This window comes from Triturus cristatus, chromosome 7 (genome assembly GCF_964204655.1).
Source record: "Triturus cristatus chromosome 7, aTriCri1.1, whole genome shotgun sequence".
NCBI lineage: Eukaryota > Metazoa > Chordata > Amphibia > Caudata > Salamandridae > Triturus > Triturus cristatus.
Window position 1 is genome coordinate 1,002,391,856 of NC_140590.1, and position 26,059 is coordinate 1,002,417,914.

Sequence of the window (26,059 nt, forward strand, 5' to 3'; positions counted from 1 at the left end):
CGGGAAACGGGTACCACCTCGGCTCAGGCTCACCGACACAGTCCCCTCAACCGATGCAGGATGAAGACAGGATAAACGTAGGAGGTTGCGGAGGTCCTCGGGAGCCTCGCACCTACGCGGCCATCTTGGTTGCGCGCTAGGCTCCTCCCCTGTTGTTCAGATTCAGATTTCAGATTTTAATGTCTTTATTTCGATAATAAAATCATAAAAGACAATTTAGACAAGTATTTAAAAATATTTTCAAAGTCTCCACATTATACAAAATCATACTAGAAAGATAAAGTCAATATGTTTATCAAATATACAATCAGTCTAAAAACCACAATTAAAAAGTTATTAAACCGTTTTTGAAACGAAACAAGACATTGGATGTAGCTGATCATAAAAGTTGATTAGACATATACAGGTAAACACTATGCACATTGCACTTTATGATCAAGAGGCAGTTAAGTTCCTTCTAGCTCTGATTGCCCATGCCCAGCCTAAGTACTTAGCCAAGCATATCACGATAAAATCAGAGGTGTTTGTTTTTAGAGCCCAAATAGCGTCCGAGGATTTTTTACATGTCATGCGTTTAAAAATGGGTTTTAACCATTTTAAGCGGGGTTCTCTGTATTGAGGACAGGCGAACAAAAAGTGACCCTCAGTTTCCTTACATCCGGGGCAACGACTGCAAGGGTTGGTGGAGCTATTGCCCCAAGATGAGGTAAAGGAATTTAGGGGTAGTGAGCCCACTCGGAATTGGTGGTATAGTTTTTTATCCATTGACCTGGAGATAAGGTCCCAGTATGCCTCCCGGGCTGGATCCAATTTAAAACTTAAAAAACGCCCCGTCAAGTTTTCAGAACTGGAGGCATGTGCCAAGGGAAGGCGAGTTGAGGCCCAGAATAAACCCTTAAATTCCTTTTTCGAGGGAAAGTTGTTCGTACCTGGCGAGACCCACAGATGGCTCAAGCCCATGTCATGCAGGCTCCTTTTCACCGAGCGAAGCCATGGGATTCGCTCCGATCCCCACATAGCCTTTACCTCGGTTAGCTCCTTAGCAAAGAGAGCCAAATCCTCCGAAGTCCATATGCGCCTCCAAGTGGACACTACTCTGTATCTTGCCATGTCCGATATTGGAAGACAACCCATGTCGTGGCAAAGTGGGATCTGTGGGGTTGATTGGGGCAGCCCTACCAGATTACGAAGAAACCTACACTGTATCCTATACAAACTCGAGAGGTCCATAAAACCCCATAACTCTGCCCCATAAAGTGTCGCAGCATTAATTTTAACATCATAGATTTGTAGGGCGGGGACAACCCTTTTAGTGATTGATTTATTTTGCTCACGCAAAAGACAACCAGTCAGTTGGGCAAGTTTTAGCTGTTGGGTCTCTATTTGTGGTTTCCAAGACAGTCGGCAATCCAGAGTGACCCCCAGGTACGTCATCGTATCAACTTGTTCCAGGTTAACCCTGTTAAGTTGTACACTACTACGTATTGGTTTTTTCCTGGAGAAAACCATAAACTTGGTTTTCCCCACATTTATCTGAAGGTCATTCTGTTTACAATATTCCTCAAAGTGATTTAAAGCCAACTGTAAGCCTCCCCTAGTCTTTGAAAGGAGGAGGGTGTCGTCCGCAAAGATCAACATTGGGAATTTAGTCCCCGCCAAGGACGGTGCGTCAGTATTAGTAGACCCGAAGAATTTCACTACCTGATCTATAAAGAGTAAGAAGAGGGTGGGGGCGAGAACGCACCCCTGACGGACTCCCCGTGAAACCGGAAATGAGTCAGTATATTGCCCTTGTAACCCCCATCTTACCCTGGCAAAGTTATCTTCGTGTAGTCTAATAATCATCTCCACCAATTCTCCCGGCATTCCTAGGTCCCTTAGTACCTGCCATAATTTTCCCCTCGGCACCAAATCAAAAGCTGATTTCAAGTCTATGAAAGCAGCGAAGATGGTGCCACCCCCCAGTATAACGACCTTCCAAAAGATCATGCAGAACCTCAGAACCTGGTCAATGGTACTTATACCAGATCTAAAGCCCGCCTGTAGCGGGGACAGTATTCCTTCTAGTTCAATCCACCCTTGGACCCTCGCCAGGATCATACGGGCAAAAACTTTCTGAGAGCAGTCAATTAGGCTGATAGGGCGATAGTTCCCTGGGTTCGATCTATCACCCTTTTTGTGTATAGGGAGGATCTCTGCCCCCTTCCAAGACTTGGGTATATGGGCACCTCTCGCTATAGTGTTAAATATGCTAGTTAAATAGGGTACCCAAAGGCCTAAGTTTAGCTTAAATAGGTCTGCTGGAATTTGATCTAACCCAGGGGCTTTCCCTCTCTTGATTAGGCCTAATGCAAGCTCCGTTTCCGCTTCTGTAAAGGACATAGTCACGTTGCCAGGGGGTATTGCCGGTAGCAGATTAGATGCAGACGTAGGGTCAACAACTACTGTGCAAAATTGGGAGGAGTAATGATTTATCCAGACTTCCGGAGATACGTTGTTAGACGGGGTACGGAATTCACCGTCTTTTCCGCATTTAACAATATCCCAGAATTTGGTCTGGTTGTTGGATTTGCTAGCGTCCAAAAGGTCTGCCCAAAAATCATCTTCCCATTCCCTCTTTGCCTCCCATTGAACTCTTTTATACCTTTGTCTGGCCTCTTTTACTGCACTTAGGTCTCTGGTTTTAACTTTCTCTATTAGGTGACTATGCGCCTCTCTACACTCTCTATTATACCATTTTGCTCTTGGAGCATTCTGGTGCCCGTTGTTAGACTTACATGGTTTTGAGAGAATAGTTTTAAGCTCAGAGAAGCATTTGTCATGAATGCCCATGATCTTATCTAAATCACCCTGACCCCTCTCAACAACAGCAGACCTCACTTTGTTTAAAGCATTAGTCACCACATTTTCAATGTTGGCCTGTATCATTGCATCATTTGATATGATTGACCATTTCAATCTCCTCCGGTCATTTGATACGGTTACAACCCCTTGCCCCCTTGGATCTGGTTCCGCTAGTCTTTTCATGCCATACATTTTGACTTTCAGGGACAATGGGTTATGGTCACTTTCCGGACGCATTACAATTTCCATATCGACAATTAGGCTCCAATATTCCATTTTTATGAGGATGTAGTCAATACGACTTTTCCTCGCACCATTGTCAAAAGTGGGATTGGCTCCAATGTCCGATTTGGTGCGTCCGTTTGCGGCCCTTAATCCCCAAGTGAGGCAAAAAGCAGTCCAATTCAGGGCAGCCTCCGTTGCTTTAACTGGTAATTTGTTGGAAAGTTCGGGGATTTTCCAGGTCGCATCTTCTTCAAACCCCCAATTGTCTTCCGGCAAGTACAGTGGTTCAATTGTGCAATTAATATCACCCGCTATTATAATAAATGAGCCTTTATTCCAACCCAATAGTAATGTATCTAGGGCGCCTATCAGCTTGGGGCAACGGCCGCCAGGGAGGCCTCTGGAGTATATGTTAATAATAAGCGTTTCCTGCCCCCCTACTTCCCTCAGCCTTATAGCCAATATGTCGGGATTATCCACATACAGTTCAGAAACTGAAAAACACCAGGCCTGTTTTACCCAAATGGTCAGTCCCCCTGACGCCCGCCCTTTAGTACCTTTTATAGCTGGTTTGAAAAAATGTGTGAATCCAACCATGTAAGACGGAGATGTGGCCCATGTTTCTTGCAGGAGGACAACCTCATGTTTACCTATAAAGACCAACCAATCCTCAGAAATCATGCGGGTCTTGACTCCGGCAACATTCCAAGATACCATATGTGAAATTAAAGAAGAATTTACCTCTACGTGGTTATTGCTAACAATGGGAGGGGAATGGGAGCTCGGTAAGATGTCATTTGTTAGACTGGTCACATCTATATTGGAAGTGGAAGCCTCTTCCTCACTTTGCCCCCTCAACATACTATTGTTGTTATGGAAAAGGGACTGTTGCTCCTTTACTAATTCCGAGGTAGGGTTAAATGGGATGTGCGCTCCCTCCCCCTTCCCTATAGCTGTGTTCGGTGACTGGGTCGGTGCACATAGTCAGTCAACCCATTCTAGATCTGACAGTGCCTCGAAATGATTGAAGAGAGGAGGGTAGTATTGGGGGTGATGGATTGTGGGCTCCCGGGGCATTCCCCCTTTGAGTTTCCAATGATTGAGGCCCATTTGATTAATTGGGTACGTATGGGGGTAAAAGTAACCAAGGTGTAAGGTCTGTACATCACCCAAATGGGCAAATCTAGCTTTCCTTTGGATTCTTTCCACCACCCAGGGGTCTCTAAATGAAATTAAAATACAGTCACCCTCCAGATCTTTTTCGCCCTTACCTACCCATTCTACTCTCCTTACATAGAGGATTTCGGTGGGAGATGACGGGGGGAGAGGGCGATGTTTGTTTAGCCAGAAGATGACCTTATTCCGCAGATCCCCTTGTGATTCTTTAATACCCTCTCTTAGGGGGGCCACTCCAGTTAGAACGATGGTATATTGTGACGCTTCAGGAGGTAAGTTTACTCTGGGTGGGTGTCGTGAATTTCTGTTATCTGTCCTCGGATTCCTATCTTGGAGAGTGGTTTTCCTCTCCCTGCCCATTATAGATGTCTGTGCTGGAGTATTATTAGGTTGGTTTACTGCACCATTTGCTGGAGGTTTTTTCCCCTGCGTGTTGTTAGTTGCCACTGGGCGTTTAGCCTTTGGTGTTTCTTTAGTAGGGGCTCTACTTGCAGTAGTCAATGTGGCAGCTGTAGTTTTTACTCCTATTAGTGTTTTTTTATTAATAATAGTAGAAGATGTCCCTACGGGGATAGTTGTGGTTGACCCCCCTTTTTGGTTAGCACCCCCTATGGGGTTAGGGCCCCTTGTCTTGAAACTAGTAGTCGTTAAGTTTTGCAAGAGGTCCATATTAATGTTGACCGCTGCTTCCAGGACATCTATTTTAGCGGACATTATCCTGGTACTTTCTAAGACCGGAAGCAATAAGGTTTTAATCATTGCTTCCATTTTTGCCAACAGGACATCGTAACTACTAAAACATGTTGGGCAAGGATTAGAAGACCCTGGGTGGACCAATGAAGGACAGTACACTATTGGGGGTTCTTGTATGGTCTGGGAATGAGAGGGACTGTTAACTTGATCTATTTTAGATTGTTTTTGTACATTTTCTCCCTTTGAGCTTGAAGCATGCTTTCTTTTCCGTGGAACCTGATTAGTAACGTGATTGGTAATTACTGGAGGCAAAACGGGCATACTGGATAAGGTGGGAGCGTATAATTGTGGGGTTCTGGACAAGCTACTCTCATCGTCCTCCGTATTTTGACTGTCCGCTTCTAAACAGGTCAGGTTATTATCAGATTTCAGTTCCATGTTATCATTGGACGTGGATGTTGGATCTCCGTCCCCATCTACATGAACTATCACTTCGGTCTCTGAAGTAGAGATACAGTTAAATACAGCATTAGTTATAGGGCTTTTAACACGGGCCAGGGCACCAATAGATGAGCGTTTCCCAGTAACTAAGTCCAGGGACAATCTGTGCTCAACTAGTTCAATTTCTTTTTCTAGTATCCCTGTGGCTCGGGTGATAAAAGCATCGAGGGGGCCTGAGACAACACCCTTAGAGGTTTGAATATGCACTAGGCGCTGTTTGCCCGATCTTAGGGCCATAATTGGAAATTAATAATGGTGCCACAATATAACGCAAAATGTAGTATACGGTGTAACAAGATGATAAAATGTACAGAGAACCAAGGCTCTAAGCCCAACCCAACCTCGTCCGACCCCGGAAGGCCACAGACGGTCCCGCCCTTGTCCCGGGCTTCTCCCGGCGCCCTCCCGCGCGCTCCCGCGCAGCGGGAATGTTACCTTTACTTTATGGGAGATCTAAGGACCCCAAGGGGGCGGGGCCGGCAGGGAGAGGAGCCCAGCTGGTAACGGGCGCGCGGGGACTCCTGGTCCGTGGAGTCCCGCTCTACCCTCGCAGCCCTGCCGGTCGGAAGAAGCCCTTTGAAGTGTTGCAGCCGCTGTGTTTCCGCGAAGCGGGACCCGCGAAGCGGGTCCGGCGAGGAGGGGCGGTACACAGCGGTCGGAATCAGCGGTAGCTGTGGTAGCAGTTACAGGTTGCCCAGCATTGATCGAAGGAATCCACCTGAGGTAAGGCTCAGCTGCCTTTTAACTTTACCGGCGTTTGGGGGCGGGGCCGGCAGGGAGAGGAGCCCAGCTGGTAACGGGCGCGCGGGGACTCCTGGTCCGTGGAGTCCCGCTCTACCCTCGCAGCCCTGCCGGTCGGAAGAAGCCCTTTGAAGTGTTGCAGCCGCTGTGTTTCCAGGAAGCGGGACCCGCGAAGCGGGTCCGGCGAGGAGGGGCGGTACACAGCGGTCGGAATCAGCGGTAGCTGTGGTAGCAGTTACAGGTTGCCCAGCATTGATCGAAGGAATCCACCTGAGGTAAGGCTCAGCTGCCTTTTAACTTTACCGGCGTTTGGGGGCGGGGCCGGCAGGGAGAGGAGCCCAGCTGGTAACGGGCGCGCGGGGACTCCTGGTCCGTGGAGTCCCGCTCTACCCTCGCAGCCCTGCCGGTCGGAAGAAGCCCTTTGAAGTGTTGCAGCCGCTGTGTTTCCGCGAAGCGGGACCCGCGAAGCGGGTCCGGCGAGGAGGGGCGGTACACAGCGGTCGGAATCAGCGGTAGCTGTGGTAGCAGTTACAGGTTGCCCAGCATTGATCGAAGGAATCCACCTGAGGTAAGGCTCAGCTGCCTTTTAACTTTACCGGCGTTTGGGGGCGGGGCCGGCAGGGAGAGGAGCCCAGCTGGTAACGGGCGCGCGGGGACTCCTGGTCCGTGGAGTCCCGCTCTACCCTCGCAGCCCTGCCGGTCGGAAGAAGCCCTTTGAAGTGTTGCAGCCGCTGTGTTTCCGCGAAGCGGGACCCGCGAAGCGGGTCCGGCGAGGAGGGGCGGTACACAGCGGTCGGAATCAGCGGTAGCTGTGGTAGCAGTTACAGGTTGCCCAGCATTGATCGAAGGAATCCCCGACTGCAAGGGTTGGTGGAGCTATTGCCCCAAGATGAGGTAAAGGAATTTAGGGGTAGTGAGCCTACTCGGAATTGGTGGTATAGTTTTTTATCCATTGACCTGGAGATAAGGTCCCAGTATGCCTCCCGGGCTGGATCCAATTTAAAACTTAAAAAACGCCCCGTCAAGTTTTCAGAACTGGAGGCATGTGCCATGGGAAGGCGAGTTGAGGCCCAGAATAAACCCTTAAATTCCTTTTTCGAGGGAAAGTTGTTCGTACCTGGCGAGACCCACAGATGGCTCAAGCCCATGTCATGCAGGCTCCTTTTCACCGAGCGAAGCCATGGGATTCGCTCCGATCCCCACATAGCCTTTACCTCGGTTAGCTCCTTAGCAAAGAGAGCCAAATCCTCCGAAGTCCATATGCGCCTCCAAGTGGACACTACTCTGTATCTTGCCATGTCCGATATTGGAAGACAACCCATGTCGTGGCAAAGTGGGATCTGTGGGGTTGATTGGGGCAGCCCTACCAGATTACGAAGAAACCTACACTGTATCCTATACAAACTCGAGAGGTCCATAAAACCCCATAACTCTGCCCCATAAAGTGTCGCAGCATTAATTTTAACATCATAGATTTGTAGGGCGGGGACAACCCTTTTAGTGATTGATTTCTTTTGCTCACGCAAAAGACAACCAGTCAGTTGGGCAAGTTTTAGCTGTTGGGTCTCTATTTGTGGTTTCCAAGACAGTCGGCAATCCAGAGTGACCCCCAGGTACGTCATCGTATCAACTTGTTCCAGGTTAACCCTGTTAAGTTGTACACTACTACGTATTGGTTTTTTCCTGGAGAAAACCATAAACTTGGTTTTCCCCACATTTATCTGAAGGTCATTCTGTTTACAATATTCCTCAAAGTGATTTAAAGCCAACTGTAAGCCTCCCCTAGTCTTTGAAAGGAGGAGGGTGTCGTCCGCAAAGATCAACATTGGGAATTTAGTACCCGCCAAGGACGGTGCGTCAGTATTAGTAGACCCGAAGAATTTCACTACCTGATCTATAAAGAGTAAGAAGAGGGTGGGGGCGAGAACGCACCCCTGACGGACTCCCCGTGAAACCGGAAATGAGTCAGTATATTGCCCTTGTAACCCCCATCTTACCCTGGCAAAGTTATCTTCGTGTAGTCTAATAATCATCTCCACCAATTCTCCCGGCATTCCTAGGTCCCTTAGTACCTGCCATAATTTTCCCCTCGGCACCAAATCAAAAGCTGATTTCAAGTCTATGAAAGCAGCGAAGATGGTGCCACCCCCCAGTATAACGACCTTCCAAAAGATCATGCAGAACCTCAGAACCTGGTCAATGGTACTTATACCAGATCTAAAGCCCGCCTGTAGCGGGGACAGTATTCCTTCTGTTGTTCATTATTATCATATTTGTAAACATTGAATGTTAATTATCTCAGCAAGCAGTTTATGGCAGTGTCGAGTTGTATCAAAATCTGTAAAAAGCTCTGTTGGTAGTGTCTACAAATAATGACAGAGTGTACAAATTGAGGGCTATATTTGCTAAAAATTCGCACAAATCAGGGAAGCAAGCAAATTTGCTGTGTTGCATGAACGGGGAGCTTGACAGTGCCATATCTACAATAATATGGCTCCTCAGCAATCAACCTGGCTGGTGTATTTGAGGCTGCCTATCTCCAACTCAGGCACCCTTGCACCATGCTTCAAGGGTGCCTTGCGGGCATGGTTGTTTGTGTGCAGGAAGGAACACCTTCCTGCACAAAAACAATCAGAGGCAATTTCCTTTCTTTATGCGTGATGAAGAATGCATATTTCTCCTTGTTACACCTCTCTGTGGTATGTGCACCATTTTGCCACAATTGCAGGTTCACTACCTTTAGTAAATCTGGGATTGTTCAAATTCCATGGGTGGATGTATGAACCATTGTTAGATCTGGGGGTCTCTAGTTGGCAAAGGTAAGTACCTTAGACCAAATAGGGACCCTTACTTCTAGTCAGGGTACAGGGACACACACTGTAGATAACCCCTGCTCACCCTCTAGGTAGCTTGGCTCGAGCAGACAGGCTTATCTCCAAGGCAATGTGTAACGTATTTGCAAATAACAACCACAATGACCCCCCCGGTACACCACAAATGTAGACCACACAGGTGAGTATATCAAAAATATAACTTTATCTAGTGTAGCAGGAGAAAAGACGATCACTTGCAGGGTAATTGCACATAAGCTTAATGGTTGCACTAGGTTACTAGGAAGTTTCTTCTATGTTAAGAACAGTCTCAAGTCTCTACTCGCTATCATAGGGGGTATTACAGCAGGGCTGTAATATCCAGTCAGCTCTTCTCACCGTGCGCGTTATGCTGCAGCCTCAGCGTGGGCAGATTCTTCCTTGACAGCCCTGGCCGGTCACGTCCGCCCTTCCGCTCGCTCTCGACAATCCAACGAGCGGCGGGAAGGCAGTGCGGCCCTTCTCTTCCTGGGTTCACAGGCTGGGGACACGCTGAATGCTCTCGCGGCTCCTTCGGTGAAGACGGGTCACGCAGGTGACTCGGGCACCACTCCGCCGGTTTCTCGGGACGTCCTGATGTCGCTGGCCAATCCCAGCGCGGCTTCAGCGAGGGGGCTCGATCCTCTCAACCAATGAGAGGGCAGCGGCTTCTCAGGATGCTTCGATGACGCTGGCCAATCCCAGCGCGGCGTTAGTGAGGGGGCTCGATCCTCTCAACCAATGAGAGGACAGCGGGCTCGATCTTCGCCTCGGGAGCGCTGGTAAGATACGGCGGGAGTGCGGGGCGATCTGCGGCCCTCTGGCAGTGCAAAACCCTCACGGCAACAGGGATTCTAGCAGCTGCAGGCAACTTCCCGCTCCAGGCCGGGGCAGCACACTCTTGATAGCTTAGTTCAGTTTCTTGGGAACCTTTTAACCCTGGGTTCCGGGACAGGAGGCCAGCTCTTCTCAGGCCCTTGGAGATTCAGTTTCAGACACAGCATACAGCAAAGTCTTGGTAGGTCAAGTAGGCAGGGGCACAGCACACAGCAAGGCCCCTTCTCCTCCTCAGCTTCAGTTGCACAGCAGACCAGGTCAGCCCTTAGAGCACACAGCAAGGCAATCTTCCTTCAGTCCTTCAGCAGTCCGTCTTTCAGCAGAGGTTCCTCTTGATTGTAGAATCTAAAAATCTGTTGTCAGGGGTCTTATACTTATACCCCTAAAAGTCTTTGAAGTCTTTGTGCAAGTGGGTCCTGAGCCCGGTCTGATCCAGTTCTGGGTGTTGCTGGAGCACTTTGTTTTCCTGGCTTCTGCTTTCTTTTCAGAGTGAGGGGCAGAGTCGTCAGCCGCCCAGCAGGAGGTGGAGCCAGCAGTGTGGCAGGCAGGCACAGCCCTATTCACTCCCAGGTGCTATCTCCTCCCTCCACTCTACTTGCAAATGTCGCCATTCAGCAATGGGCTGACTCAGCCAACCTCCTGGGGGGATCCCCAGCCCCTGTCACTCTCAAACCAGACAGTCAATCCACAAGCATGCCCAGGCACACAGAAGGGTCAGACAAGAGAACAGCTACTCTCTAAAAAGTACTGCTCTCCAACTCAGGATTTAAAAACAACCTCTCCTAAAAGATGTGTTATTAAATGCTGAGCTCAGGGATATCAAACACTCATGTCTTATCTTGTTCCTATGAGAAGATAGGCTGATAGCCATTGGCACCAGCCTCCCCCATGTTAGCCTATGGAGCAAGATAACCTTGCAGCAGTGAACACACAAAATGGCCGTTGTTCACTACCAGAACATGTTACCTGCACTAGTACATGCTCTACCTTTTACATACACTGCACCCTGCCCAGGGGGGTACCTTGGGCCTTCCATAGGGATGACTGACGTGTATAAAAAGTGAAGGGTTAGGCCCGGCCAGTGTGGACACTGGCCAGGAGGACATGGCAGTCCGGGGACTGCGGGCAGGCCTGCGGCGGCAGGCATGAGACACCATTTTAGGGCTACACAGGTGGGTGGCGCAATCAGCGCTGCAGACCCACTAGTAGCATCTGTCATCACCAGCCCTGGCACACACAGTGCGCTTTACTAGGGACTTCATGGTGATACAGATATGCCAATCAGGTATATCCAATCAATATGATATTTTACACAGGGAGCACTTACACTCTGGCACTGATTAGCAGTGGCAGAGTGTCCAAAGCATCTAAACCAGCAAAAACGAAATCCAGCACAGCATCAAAAAATCCAGGTAGTAGAGGTAAAAGATAGGGGAAAAACCCACGCCAAGGATGTCAGGTCTAACAACCATGCTTCACCCATAGAACGCCGATCACAACAAAATGTAACGCAAGGCAGTATAAGCAGATTCCCCGCATTACAATTGCTTTACAAAGTCACAAAGGCGGCTTAAATACACGTTCATAACTTTTGAAATCCCATTTAAGGACTTGTGCTGCCTTACTACAACTTTTGTCATGCAAGGACAATATAAGCCTTTAATAAATCCGCGCCAAAATGTTCGAAAGTTTGAAGACCTGCTGTAGGAGAGTAGGGTCTGCTATCCTATGGTCACCCCAAATTTTTGCTTTTTGCTTCACTGGGTTTTGACATATTGAGGCTGTGGGCCTGCTAATCAGACCCCCAGCCTGCTGTTCTCTCTACTAAATTGACACTATGCACCATAGGTGCATAACCAATTGGAATTGGATCACCCTGTGAGCCCCTGTACCAGTGTACACTAGGTACCCAGGGCATTGGTGTATCTAAGGCCTACCAGGGGCTGAAGCATGTATTGTGCCACCCCTGGCATGGCCTAACAATTTGACACAACTGGCTGATCACTCAGCTGGGGTAAGTTGGTGTAACCACCTCTTACTTAGGTGTAGTATACCTATACCCAACCTTAAATGGGACACATGTTAACCTATAAGTCACTCATATGGCAGGCCTTAACAATCCTGAAGGCAGAGTGCTTGGTTCCATTTGAGATGGTGCTCTGGCATGAGCTGAGCCTGTCTGCAGTGGTCGGAACAACTTCCTTCTACCGTTTCCAGATATCGCCATACCATATACTCTTAAGTGCATTATGAACCTCGCGGTTAAATGCTATCTTTGGTTTGGCTTTATCAAAACATGTCGAGTAAGGTGTCATACGAATTGGAATACTAACCCCTCGCCAATTCTGGCGACGGGGTTAGCATTCCACCCTTCTAGAGGGACACGACATGTACAGCACCTGAAACCCGGGTAAAATCAGACATAGCCTCAGCTCTACAAAATGGACGCTGCCACCATAGACACAAGTCTGCCCTCCTGCTGCTGGGAGTCCTTCCAGCTTGGGAGACGTGGACAAAGGGTTTCCTGCCAGGGGAGGTGCGTGCACCACCCCAGACAGGATTTTGTGTATTGGTCAGGTAGGGCTTGAATAGAATCAGACATGCCTGAGGCTCACAAGGAGCCTCGGTGCATATGCCAGTTCAAACCAGTCCTGGGGCACACCAGCCCCGGACCTGGGGCGAGCTGGACAAAGGATTGGGGGTGTAACCACCCCCCCTTCCTGGTCCCACCCTTAGGGAGGGACCTAGCAGGTAGTCCGGCCCCTAGAATCCGCTTAAAGGTAGGAGCTGTGTCCTAAGACTTCAGACATCCTGGAATCAACTTAACACAATGAAGAAGATGGGAACTTCGACGCTCTGCTGCACAGAGGACTGAAGGAAATCTCCCCTATGGTCAGGGAGTGACCATCTTTCTAAAGCAAGCACCATCCAGCAACTCGACGTCTGCTTTGCCGCCGCCTCCTGCCGGAGCCCGAGCCCAGAGACCGACAAGACCTGGACCTCCAGACCTCTCACCGCCCGATTCACAGTCCCTGCAAAGAAGGAAACCGTGGAGGCACCGAGACACGTGGAGCCAGCCATCTTGAAAAGACACTCGACAAGCTGCAAGCGCGACAACAGAGGCTCCCTCCAAGTTGTGCTTTGGGTCCTGAGAAGCCCAACATCCAAGCAGCATCTGCACCAAAGGTGAGCCCTCCAGCATCTCCACGATCTGCGTGGGGCCCCTCTGCACTTTGCATCTCGACGCACCTGCCCGGTCCCTGGCCCGTTGGCTAGTGACCATTTTGGCGACCTTGTTTGAAAACTACGATGCTGGTCTGGTTGCCCCAGACTGGCCCCTGCTGCCCTCCAAAGGAGCAGCCCCTCTGACCTTGCTGGTCAGAAACACAAGCTTTCTTCAATTTCTGCGACTCCTGCTTTTGCCAAGGCTTGTTCGCTTCCTTCGAGTCGCCGACACCGTCGACAGCGAGAGCCTGCGTGGGACAGCTCGTGAACCGACTCCTGGATGTCGTCGACCTTCAGGGACCACGTGGCTGCGGAGACAAGCTACACCTCTTCACCTGTTTGCACCCGACATCGCCTGGTACCTACCTGGTGCCACGCCGGTCACTGGCTAGTGACTGTGAACACTGTCCCCTCTGCTTTCAGGTCTTCTACAACTCCGATCCACCCTTGGATCCACCGCATCTCTTCTGGACCGGCCGCCTGCAGCATCTTTGTCATCAGGCTCCATTGAACAGATAGACGAAACCCGACGCACTTCGAGACCTATGCACCCGCTTTCTGTGGGTGAGGTAAAGCTGGCACTCCGGTGCCCAAGTGTAGAGAAACATCTCTAGTGTCTGTGTTTTAAGTCTTAAGTTCGTAGTCCATCCAGAAGACCCTTCTAGCAGTAACTTTTGAACTTTTACGCACCCATTGAAAACCTATGGGAGCCCGCGTGTAACGTTCCTCACTGCACACGCGACCCGTGGACCTCCTGGTCACTAACTGAAGTTAGCTCCTTGTAGGCCCAGTGATTCTAGAGGCCCTAGGCCTTTTCCCTTTCTTATTCGTGGTACTTATACCACTATTTTAGTATATGGTTTGATCGGCCACCAGGGCCGACCCATATAAAGTGCAACTTCTGTATATTGTAATACTTTCTTGTTTAACGATTTGTGCTCCTGTGCTTTACTTTGAGTAATAAATACATATATATTTTGAATATATATCTGTGTGGTGTCCTTTCATTGGTATGAAGGGGGGTTACATATGGTAAAACAGCTTGCTTTACATGCCAAAACGAGTTTAGCCTGAAAGACTGCTTAGCCTACGCTACCAGTAGGGCAGCTGGTCCGAAAAGGTTGACTTACAACCACACCATAAGGGTCGCTTGGCATGATACAAGGTGGTCACTTTAACTACTGAACAGCATATACCAGGCCAACTTCTCACACCTGCTTTGTGTGATGCGCATTTAAAACAAATCTAGTTATGTTACTTAAGGGGAAAATATATGTATTCAAGCATTTGAAAGTTCTATTTGTACACTCTGGGCCTCATTTACAGGTTTTTGAAGCAGGGCAGCACAGTAAGTCACTTTGCGGTGCTGCCCTGCGTCACAAGGAAAGGGCAGGAATGGATTGTATTTATGATATACAGTGTATTCATGTCCTTTCCCACCGCGCTCGCGCCCTTTTGTCTTTCTTGCGCCAATAAAGGCACCCTTGTCCCATAGGGAAAGGGTGTCTGCGTTGTATGTGTTATTGTTTTTGTGCAGGGACACCTTTCTGCACAAAACAATCAATGGAGCCGTTTTCCTCCTAGGTTTGCTTGAGAATGCAGCACACATGGAAGGAGGAAAAAACGAGGAGAACTTTTTGGTGCTGCCCCAGGTTTACGTGATTTTGTAAATCTGGGGTAGCGTCAAAATCGATGATTGTTGCGTGGGGACCCCCACAACAATGCACATGGAACTCCTTGACGCAGAGTAAGGCAAGGCAGCACCTTGCGCTCCCTTGCCTTACTCCTTATCTATGAGGCCATGCAAAGCCACGCAGGGTGGCTATGCTTCGCCTCATAGATATGACTGAGAGGCCTTGCCACTGGAGCGTCAAAAAAAGTAACGCCCACTGTACTTACTTATAGAAACTACAAGCAGGACCTTTTATGTATTTTGTTATAACTGGACACTTCCATCTACTGCTTCCTATGATAATTACCTTTAAATGTTTAAATATATTATAATTAATGGTACACAATATTTTCATGATAATAGGGTTAAGTTCTTGTTTTATTTTCCTTTAAAGCTAACTTACCATTGTTTTGCCCATAAAACATATAGGGGCACATGCATAAAGGAATTTTGCAATCGCAAACAGTGCGATTCGCAAAAATCTGCTGTTTGCGATCGCAAAATGGCCTTTTGCGATGCATGAAACTATTTGGAGTGCGCAATTTCGGTAATCCCAAACTTTGATTGCATTTAAAGAATCACAATTTGCGATTCCTTAAATGCAATGCAAGAAGCACTTTGAAATAGTGATTTCGCTATTTGGGGCCGCAAATTACCGAATAATTAAACTGGTCGGTAATTTGCAAAAACTTTAAAAAATGCACTAAACTGCATTTTTCAAAGTTTCATGTTGCACACACACATGCCCTTGGGGCATGTGTGTGCGCAACATGGGTGTACACACACATGCCCTTTGGGCACGTGTGTGCGCAACATGGTTGCACATCACAATTTCCAGGGTGCCAACAGGGTGTCCTTTTGACACCCTTGCACCCTTGAATTTGCATGCGTAATTTGCGAGTACCTACTGGTACTCGCAAATCGCGCATGCAATTTCCCATTCATTCCTATGGGCTTGTAGGCCCAAAGGAATGAATGGGAAGCCCTTCCTAAATTGCGACTCGCAATTATGGAATGTTTAGGAATCGCTATTTTTATCGCGTTTCCTACATGCATAGGCTTTTGCATCAGCCAAGCTATCTTGAATACAGTGGTAAAGTGAGCAAGGGACCCAAGTCTGGGCATACCCTGCCAACTTAGGGCGAACAAAGCGATACCAAAGGGGATGATGGACGGAGCGCCTGAGCAAATCAAACACTCACCGCCAGTCAACTGATCTGGGTTTAATCCATCATCATTCTTTAGCTCACTCCACCACCCCAGTTCAGACATGGCCATATGCAAATCAGTCTGACCCTGTGCCTCATGGGAACAGTCCAGCCCGAACTGCCAAGCCATGTCTTCCCTGGACCGGAAACGCATCCTGGGACCGGGTTTCGGGTTCATAACCCTCGTCAGCCAGGCTATCTTGAATCCAGTGGTAAAGTGAGCAAGGGACCCACGTCTGGGCATACCCTGCCAACTTAGGGCGAACAAAGCAATACCAAAGGGGATGATGGACGGAGCGCCCGAGCAAATCAAACACTCAACCCCAGTCAACTTGCTCCCTTTGCCACTGGATTCAAGATAGCCTGGCTGACGAGGGTTATGAACCCGAAACCCGGTCCCAGGATGCTTGTTTCCGGTCCAGGGAAGACATAGCTTGGCAGTTCGGGCTGGACTGTTCCCATGAGGCACAGGGTCAGACTGATTTGCATATGGCCATGTCTGAACTGGGGTGGCGGAGTGAGCTAAAGAATGATGATGGATTAAACCCAGATCATTTGACTGGGGGTGAGTGTTTGATTTGCTCAAACGCTCTGCCCATCATCCCCTTTGATATCGCTTTGTCACTATGACCCAGCAGTTCTGTGGAGAGTGGACTGTTGGCTCAGGGTTTACCACCCTTGGAGCCAGTAGCAACCCCTGACCCCAAGGTAACCCATGAGTTTCACAGGTGCTAACTAGAGGGGGCAGATGGTGCAGTACGGGAGGACCACTCGTTTGTGTCATGTCTCCCATGCCACAAAATCTTCTATCAGGGCCTTGGTGCCAGAGGTACTATACATCTGAATTTCCTGGTCTGATTCGCATGGCAGTTTCTGAGCAGTTGTCTTACTCCACACTTAGATGTAATATTCAGAGGTATTTCCTGACTAAGTTGTGCCTTATCATTCAATAAAAAAATGAGAATCACAAGACTTTTTTGTTAATAAACATTTGTTACTCCAGTAAAGTCACGAATAATCCACCTTAGCCAGGATTAACGCACATCTACTCAACCAAAAACATTTTAAAATCAAGTCTGGATAGGTCGGAGTAACTCACATTGAAGCCAGTGAATAACAGAAGTTTATTCTTTGGGAAAGCATCCATTACTGCCAGTACTTATGGAAAATTCATTCTAGCAACCTGTGCCTTGAACAATACATAAGTGTGGTGTGCATATGTAGCAATTAACTGGGCAGTATACTGTCTAATCATTTCCAATTTATATATTCAACCCCCCCACCATCTGAAGTTTGAGAAGCTCCTGCTGCAATAAAACATGATCTGTGAAGCACCCTGCTAGTCCCTGAAGACAGATCTGGGAAAAATCAAAAGTACAGAAGAAAGAAAGTTACCTTGAGGCACGAGCGGAATGAGGAGGAGGAGCACGCCGCCTAGAAGCAATGTGCTGCACAAGCAGTACCTTCTCTGCACTTTGCGCAAAAGCAGCCATGCAGCAATGTACGCTGGAACTTCGATGACTGCCATGAGAAAACAGTTCAAATAGGGGTCTCCGTGCAGGTTGGGGCTGTCGAGGGACACACCAAAGTACCCTATGGAGATGATCATCCTGAAAGAAAAGAGAAGGAGGTAGAAGTTTTTCTCAAAGCCTCTTCGTTAAAACTCCAAATGTGCAATTATGATAGAACTGTCTGACCTGGTTCAAGAACTCTGCCAGTGGAAGGGATTACACTATGGATCCAAACACCCCTTGGCTTTTTTTTTTTATTCAGTAACAAAAACCGATGAGTTTCAGAACATTGGGAGCTCCATTGATAACAATGGAGTGCTCCGGGCTTCTAATGGCCGGTAGAAGTCCACAGCTCCAGCATTCCAATGTTGTTGTTCACAGCTGTTGCTGTGAGCAAAGGCCTCACGGAGCCCAAGGGAATTTCAGTCCCCTCTGCTTTGTAACGCCTCTGTTTTGTTTGCTAGAACATTCTGCCCTCTAGTGGCAGAATGTTCTGATAGCCCAATAGCCCTCTGTAGCTGGGCATTACCAGCATTAAATACCTGTCAAAGCTGGAGCGGACATTTAATGGGCGCTATAGACCGCTGCGGCGGGCTGCAAGGCTATATTATATGATCCCTTTGAATGCCCTGCCATATAGAGTGGCTTCCACATTTGATGTATTCTTTCAATGTTGCTAATAATATAGCCTTAAAGCCCACCGTAGGAGGCTACACCAACCATTAAAGGTTCGCTACAGCGTTAAAGGCCCGAGCCGAACACGAGGGCCTTTAACAAGGGAGCAGGCCTTTAATGGCTGGTATAGCTGTCTACAGAGGGCATTTAAGGCTATTATAACATTCTGCCCCTAGAAGGCAGAATGTTCTAATTAGTCACACAAAGGCCTCATGGAGCTCAAAGGGTGTTTAAGTTGCCTCGGAGAGGCCTTTGTTCGCTGCACCTGCTGTGAAATGAAAAAAACATTGGAATGTTGCTCTCCGGGCTTCTACCAGCCATTAGCCATTGTCTTCAATGGAGCACTCAACATTCCAATGTTCTAATACACAATAAACACATAACAATTGTGAAATTGGGCATATTCATACATTGCCTCCAACTGTATTTCTTACATCTTATTCTGCAATATACACACTGGTTATTCGTTTTTCTTATTTCCTTGTTTGATACCCAATATACAAGAGTCCCATATAGCAAAGAAATAAGTAGGGCGATTTGGTAGCAAATAAAAAGTAACACAACTACGGGAAAGAAAGTATGTGAAGTTTTCATTATCTCATCAACCCCCAGTATAGCTTCAACACCTATTTCTCTTTTCTGACAAGAATTACATACCATCCTTGTTATGTATGTGCTGGCTTCCAAGCACTTCTTATAGTGAGAAATGGCTATAGCAATTTGTTAGCACACATTCAAATACATATCTGATCAAAGCAAATATATTGTTTCAGCCAAAACAAGCCATTCACATTGAATCATACCATATTAACAACTACGATCAAAATATATCGGTCAACAGTCAGGTTAATTCCAGTAAGGTCTCGATAGTATGAGTTTGAATAGTAAAAAATGCTAGTTTTTGCAGGCTGATAATTGAGGCCTTAGAAGGTACTAACTCTAGTACACTTACAGGCTGCTGAGATATAGGAGGCTATACATTAGAGTTAGTCCGATTGCATGAAGACAATGCCTCAGCGCATTGTCTTATGCTATTAAAAAACAGAGGCCTAAAGTGCAGCCTCCTTGCCTTCAGTGATTTGGCACATAAAAGCATAAGGTGTAGCACAGTTGCCTGGCCTCTGAGTATGTGTGATCCATACACATTTTGTAGGAATCCAGGGACTTCATTTGCAAAAGCGGTATTAATAATTTGCCTCATTGCATTTTGCGGTTTACTAGGATATGCTCCCAGTCTTTCCTTTTGATTGCTGACAGGCTTGCTCTGTTCATTAGCGCAGGCGTGTTCCAAAGCCAATGTAATTTAGAGTTTAGGCATTATGGTGGACCCAGCACAGTTTAGGGGGGTCTTTGGTAGGCCATGCATCTACAAAAGCTTTTAGATAGACTCCCAGTTTTGGATTGGTCCACAATCAGACACAGTACAGGACGGGTTTTAGGGTAACCGGAGCTTCGATGCTGCGCATGTCCAGTTCTGCCGTTAAAGCGGCCACTGGGATCACATGGCCAAGAAGTAATAAGCCCTGAAGGAATACATTCTTGGTTTATTGAAGTCCAGTTGACTTCCTGACCCCCCCAAAGTTCAACTCCATATGTGCTAGCAGCCTTTGCCTTTATTTGATACGCTTGGAGAGCTGGCTCTATCAGCCCACTTCTGGTATCCTGCTCATGATGGGTTCCCTTTTCATAGCCTGCTCTGCCGAAGGTAGTTTGTCACCAAATCGTAAGCTAAGGTGGTCACAACATTGAACGTGGTCTGGGGGTGATCCATAGATCTGAAATGTTGTCAAGATTTTCCTTGAAGTAAGAATCATGAATTTTGTGATTCTGACATTGATGCAGAGATGTTTAGAGTTTGGTAATTTTCCACCCCTTTAAGTAACCTGTGTATTGCCAATAGAACAGCATTTTGCAGCAAATAATAGATTGGGTAATTTGTCACCACTCTTCACTGGTACATCTAGGTTCAATGCAAACAGCCCTTCACATACATCTTTCATGTATTATTTAAACAAAATGGGTGCCAGCACACAACCTTGCATGACTCCAGTGTTGATTTCAGAATTGGGTGTACATTCTCCTTTTGGACCATATTTCACTTAAGCTGTTTTTACTCAAAAAACCTGTTTCAAGCAGTAAGACGTTTATCTGGAAGGCCTTGCTGTTTCTGGTCCAGCCACAACAGCATTCCATAGACCGAATCAAAGGCGGTCTTTAGGTCTATGAAGACTATATATAGGCACATATTTGCAGCATTTAGAGTATAGTCTCACTGCTTGGTCAATAGGGCTTCAGCCTTTCCAGAATCCTGCTTGGAGATGAATAAAGATCATTTAATCTTAGACCCAAGCCTCTGTATGGGTAAGGAAGAATTTGCCATACCGTTTCCCTGCTCCGTCCATCAGGGAAATTGGGTGATAATTCGAAGGTTCATTACAAGATCCATTTTTATGAATTGGAACAGTGATAGCTGTTCTCCAGGAAGATGGTATTTTCCTCATGTTCCCTAATAGTATTGTATGCTGTTTTATTATAAATATCTGAGGGAATTTTATGAGGACCTGGTGCTTTCATAGGTTTTTGACTGAACATAACCTTATAGACGTCTTCCTCTGTAAACTCATGGTTAGGTTCTGGAGTGTCCTCAAGGGCTGTGATCTTATTCCGAGCCAAGCTAAGTTGATTATCCACATTGTGATTGTTGCTAGTCTCCTTCATGGTGAGACCAACATTAGAGGCCTTTCGGTACATGAAGAGAAGTTCTTGATCCACTCTGCTTGGCTGATTCCCTGCTCACGATTCTTTGGCAGGCTCTCACAGCCCCATGTAACCAATTTCCAGAATTTTCATGTTTTTTTCTCTTTTGAGGGACGATTGGAGGCCCTCTCATGCTTTGTACTGGAGCTGCCCCTTCTTGTGCTTAATTAAGCCTTTGCACGCTTCTCGCATGTTTTCCTGGCACTCTTCTCCCTCGGATTGCTATGCCTGCATTTCAAGGCATGTGATGGGGCACTCTCAAACACTAGGCAATCATCAAACCACTTTACTTAGGACATCCAATGTGTAACCAGTGCAGAACGCAGTACATTCAATATGAAGAGCAGGTCTGGACATAATAAAAGCAATTGGTAAGTATAAAGATTTGTGTTCACCACTGTAGGTTATAGGAGAAGTGTCACCCGTTGCACAAATATGAATCCTGTAGCGGACACGGAGGAGATGAACGTAGGTGAAACAGCAAGACTTCAAACACTGGAATAAGTTGGACAGGATAAAGGGTTCCGATGGTAAGAGCAAAGAGACTGGAGGGAGCGTCTAAAAACAACAAAAAAGCACCTTAGAGAAGCTGTGTGAGGACTGGAACTGCAGTGAAGGAGCCCAACAAGAGGCACAGCTGCCAGGAAAATAGGTTTTGGTTTGAATTGCTTATATACTTTATGTTATATAATTTCTCTGCCATCCATGGCCCATATAACCCACATAATCGACCTATGTAATTTTGGATAGTGAAAGTCTTTTGCTCTAAAACAGCAGAGAAATCATGATGGAACAGGAAGGATGCAAGCACTCTTATTGGTACAGTTTGCAGCATAAGGCTGGATTCCATAGCTTCCAGGTTTGTAGGTAATCTTGTGTGTATATCAGCTTTGTATGGTTCTTGTGAAGTGTGATGTCAAATATTTTTACAGAGGAGAGGGTGTCAACAGAAGTGTAATTGCGGTGAGAATCCATTTAAACCCGGACATGTAAAGCATTTGATCTTAAGATAGGATTCACACTGCAAAACTATGAATTTTATATAGGACGACTAGGACATATATAGGTGAAGAGTGGAAATGCCTAATTTAGCCCCATTTACAGTATAACCCTGTAAATTTCTTGTTGATCTTTCAATAGCAAATTAGTCTGCTCTGAATGCATAGGGGCCGATTTAAATCTTAGCGGTATGAATACTCCATTGCAAAGGTGACATAGTACACATACTGTCAAGATATAGGTATGCCGAACGATTTTGAAGCAAGCAAACCTAACGTTTGGCTGTGGCGGTGACCACTCCATCACTGCCACAGCCAAACTACTGTGATGGCCCGACAGATTAACGACTGTCAGAGAAATGGCTAAATGTCCACCCTCCAAATCAAGATGGGCAGACATATAGCCATTTTTAGGTCTCGCCTACGCAGCGCGCAATGCGCTGCTTAGGAGGGCATTTAGCCGTTGCTCTGGTCATTTTCAAGCACAAACACGTGCTTGTGGTGGCATCCACCTTGCGGGAGCGCGCAGCGCCACGCCACAAGCACAAGTGAAGTGCTTGAAAATGAGCAGACTGCGTGCGCACGCACGCACCATTCCCGGGCTCTATCTATCTCTCTCTCCCTCTCCTCTCGCTTTCTCTCTGTCTCTCCCGCTCTCTTTTTCGCTCTCTCTCCCCCTCTCTCTCTCTCTCTCCCCCTTTCTCTTTTTCTCACTCTTTCCCTCTCTCTCTACCTCCCGCCCCCGCCATGTCTGTGGGGCACTCAGTTTCTGACTCTTTTATTGAGCACACAAAACGCCTCCCATTGAGCGGCCCGCGTCTCTGCCTCCCTGTTTCTTTTGAAGATCTTCATGTTTATGTAAGGCTCGCGCAGCGTTAAAGCCAATTACTTTAATAGCCTTCTTTGGGCTTGCTGCCCTTTTTGTCCCCACCCCGGATTTCGAAGGCAAGCACTTTGTGTTTTTTGCTCTCCCCGACTTTTTTTTCGTTCTTCATTTATTTTTTAATCATCCCTCTATTCCATTATTTCCCCTTTTTCGTGGTCTTTCTTTATTGTTGCTTTATTATCCCGTCTTTTAAATTGTATTCTCCCCCTCTTTACTTAGCTAGCTAATTGTTTCTCTTTGCCTTAATTGTACTCTTTCTTTCTCTTTGGTTCTCCTTTCTTGGTTTGTTTTTCTCGTAGATGTTCTCCATTCATTGATTTGCCTCCGTCGTTCGATTGAAGTTCTTGGTACTTCAGGTATTCCGTTTCATTATCTTACATCTTATGTTTACCTATCTTCCTTTGAGTCTTTTATATTCCTTTTTCATAATCTTTAGCCACATGCCTTTTGCTATTTCTCTCATCTTTTCTGAATCTTTTTTTGAGTCTGCCCCTTCCTTCTTCCTTTTCTGCTTTCTTTCATTCATCATTTGCCTTCCCCCATTCTTTTCTCTCCGTACTCCTTTCCACCTCCAGACCATTTCTCTTTCCCGACCACCTTCCGTTATTAAATTCTCGAGTGCTTCATTTCTTTCTACCGCCTTTCCTTAATTTATTTCCCCTCCAATCACCACGTCCTTCTTTCCATTTTCTTCCAGTATGCTATTCTTCCATTGATTGTTTCCATTCTCCCATCTGCAATTCATTTCTTGTTTTCTTCTCTTCATTATGTTGTTCATATTTTTACAGCCTGACGTCTTTTCTCTATTGATTTTAACCCAGCCTTTTTAATTTGTTTCCTTTCTTTTTTCTTTGCACAATGCCGCCACTCTTTTTACATGCTTTCCTACTCCTTTAATTGATATATTTTCTTGTGCGTTTTACTGTTTCTTTCGCCTGCAATCGTCTGGGCTATCTTTAGTCTTTTAGCGCCTTCCTTGCCCTGGTTTTGTCGGTTAATTCTAATGAGGCCCATGTTCAAGTGTGTTTATCCGTTCACTGACACGTTCACAGACAACAGAGAGCGGGTACTGAGGTGTGTCTGCAGTGACTGACTTCCTTTCTATGTAAATTCGACCAGTGCGGGCCTGTTTCTGTTGTCTCGAGTTTGAGACAGTTTTCAGTTTCCTCCACCTCTCTACTGCGGAGATAACCAGTTACCCAGACTTGTTAAAGAGACTGGATTGCCCCGTGTGCGGCAGCACTGTGCCCTGAGCTGTAAGTTCCAAGACATGTGACGCTGCACCCCTCAGCAGCCCCTGGAGGGAACGGAAGGGTCTTTCTATACACGTTTCTGTCAATCTGTCCATCACTTCTGCTTCCTGTCTACCCGTTTTATGTGTTACCATCTCACTGATGTGTGTTTTTCTGATGGCTGTTTGCCTATTTCATTTTTCTGTCTGTCTGCTCCTTTGTGTATATCTCTTTATCTTCCTGTTGTTTATCCTGCCTGTCGGTTTGTTCAGTCTTTTAACTACCGGTCTTTTCATGTACCTGTCTGTCGTCTATTTGTTTGTTGTTTTTCTTTCTCCTCTCAAGTGTCTGTTTATCTGCCGGTTATCTCATCGTTTGCATGTTTATCTGTATGGGTGTTTACTTGTCTGACTGTTTACTATGTTATCCGTCTAATTGTTTGCTTGCCCGTCTATCCAACTGCCCGAGGGCACCAGTGCTGGACAACTAGCTGCCTTGCACGGGGTAGGCGAACTTCCCCCCTGTCTGCGGTTTGATTTGGCAGAGAACAAGTCTCTTGGCGGTCACAGCCCACTCCACGAGCAGCAGCGTCGCTGCCAAGAGGCCCCGTCTCTTGAGAGGCACTTCCACTCTGTCTTTGCTACAGCCAGCAGCACTTTGCATGCTGCATTGTTCATAACCGTTTTCTTTAAAAAACACACACACATTTCTCAGAATTCAATGTTCAATTGGCTAAAAAAGTCCAGATTGGACGAAACATGACATGGGGGATGGGCTTGGTAGCCGTGGTACATGTGAAAACTTAGCAGAGAGGCCAAGATTCTGAATGTGAGTAGAGTGACCAATTCTCTGGGCTTCCCATGAAGGGCGTGTGCGTGCTGGCAGGCTGCTGGGGCTGAGTGTAGCGCTTCTTAGGAGAAAGTCCCTCGATCAAACTTTTCAGCTGAGAGTATATTGCATACGTGACACTGACTACAAGTCACAAATTGTAATTATTTTTCTCTTGCGACAGATTATCTTATCTTTAGTATACGCAGTACCAACTCTAGTACTGCAGATCCAAAAGCAATGACAGGAGAAAATGCTCCTTGGTGCAGTCAGATTCTTTTATGTTTTTTAAATCCTGGACCCGCAAATCCCAAGTGTTAACCCTTTAAATCCTGATTGTCAACTTTTTAAAATGCTAATGTCTCAAAAACTACTTAACCGATTTACAGCAATCCATTGAAAGCATGCTTTTTGAGTACATTGCTACTTTCATGGCAGGTTCAGTGTAAATGCATTCAGTAGTTCAGGCTGTAGGCACAAATATGAGAAGAATGGGAGCTAAAATTGGAAAACACTCCTTCCCCCCGCCCCCTCTAAATGTTTTCACCCAGCCCTTTGCTTTTTCCCCCGCCCACCACATTATTTGCTTTTTTGCCCCACCCCCTCGACTTTTCCCCCCTGAACCCCACCCCCTCTACTTTTCCACACCTCCTCTACTTGTTTCAACTCTATTTTTTTCCCCACCCACTCTGCTTTTTTTACCCCGCCCCCAACCCCTCTACTTCCCCCCCACTCTACCTGTTTCCAACCTCTACCTTTTTCCACTGATCCCCACGTAGGCCTTCATCAGGATTTTCTTTTTGAAAATATAAAATAAGAAACCTGTTTGGTACAGGGCTCCATCCCGCTGATGAAGCCATGTGTCAAACAGCGCTAAGCATTGAGAGGAACCACCCTGATGGTAGTCATTTATTAATTTGGTTGGTGGTCCCTCCACCAGAGAGACGGAGTAATCTACGCTCTCCCCCTGGCGGAAAAACGTGCCATCCACCAACTTCTAAATAGTTTGTTGCACGTGATAAGCACCGCTGGGAAAACCTTAGGAAACCTGTGATTCATACTAGGAAAGCCCTTAGATAATTTTGTATGAGAAAGATTTCAGGGACATTAGGTGAACTAGAATCAAAGATTAACCCATGCAGCTTTTTAAAAATGTACACAACATGAGAGGCAAATTCTGTGGTAAACACTTGCCTTACAT

At 46.8% G+C, this 26,059-nt stretch overlaps 1 protein-coding gene and 1 long non-coding RNA gene across 2 annotated transcripts in view; one reads left to right on the forward strand and one right to left on the reverse strand.

Annotated features, from left to right (window-relative positions):
* The window catches only part of LOC146810990 (uncharacterized), a 711,140-nt gene that overhangs the window by 234,455 nt on the left and 450,626 nt on the right, over nucleotides 1–26,059 (forward strand). The window lies entirely within an intron of this gene.
* LOC146810991 (solute carrier family 22 member 4-like) overlaps nucleotides 1–26,059 on the reverse strand; it is a 381,961-nt gene that overhangs the window by 58,890 nt on the left and 297,012 nt on the right. Inside the window, exon 7 of the mRNA XM_085618044.1 lies at nucleotides 17,367–17,581. Within this exon, the coding sequence (XP_085474170.1) occupies nucleotides 17,367–17,581 (215 nt within the window). The remainder of the gene's footprint in view (nucleotides 1–17,366; nucleotides 17,582–26,059) is intronic.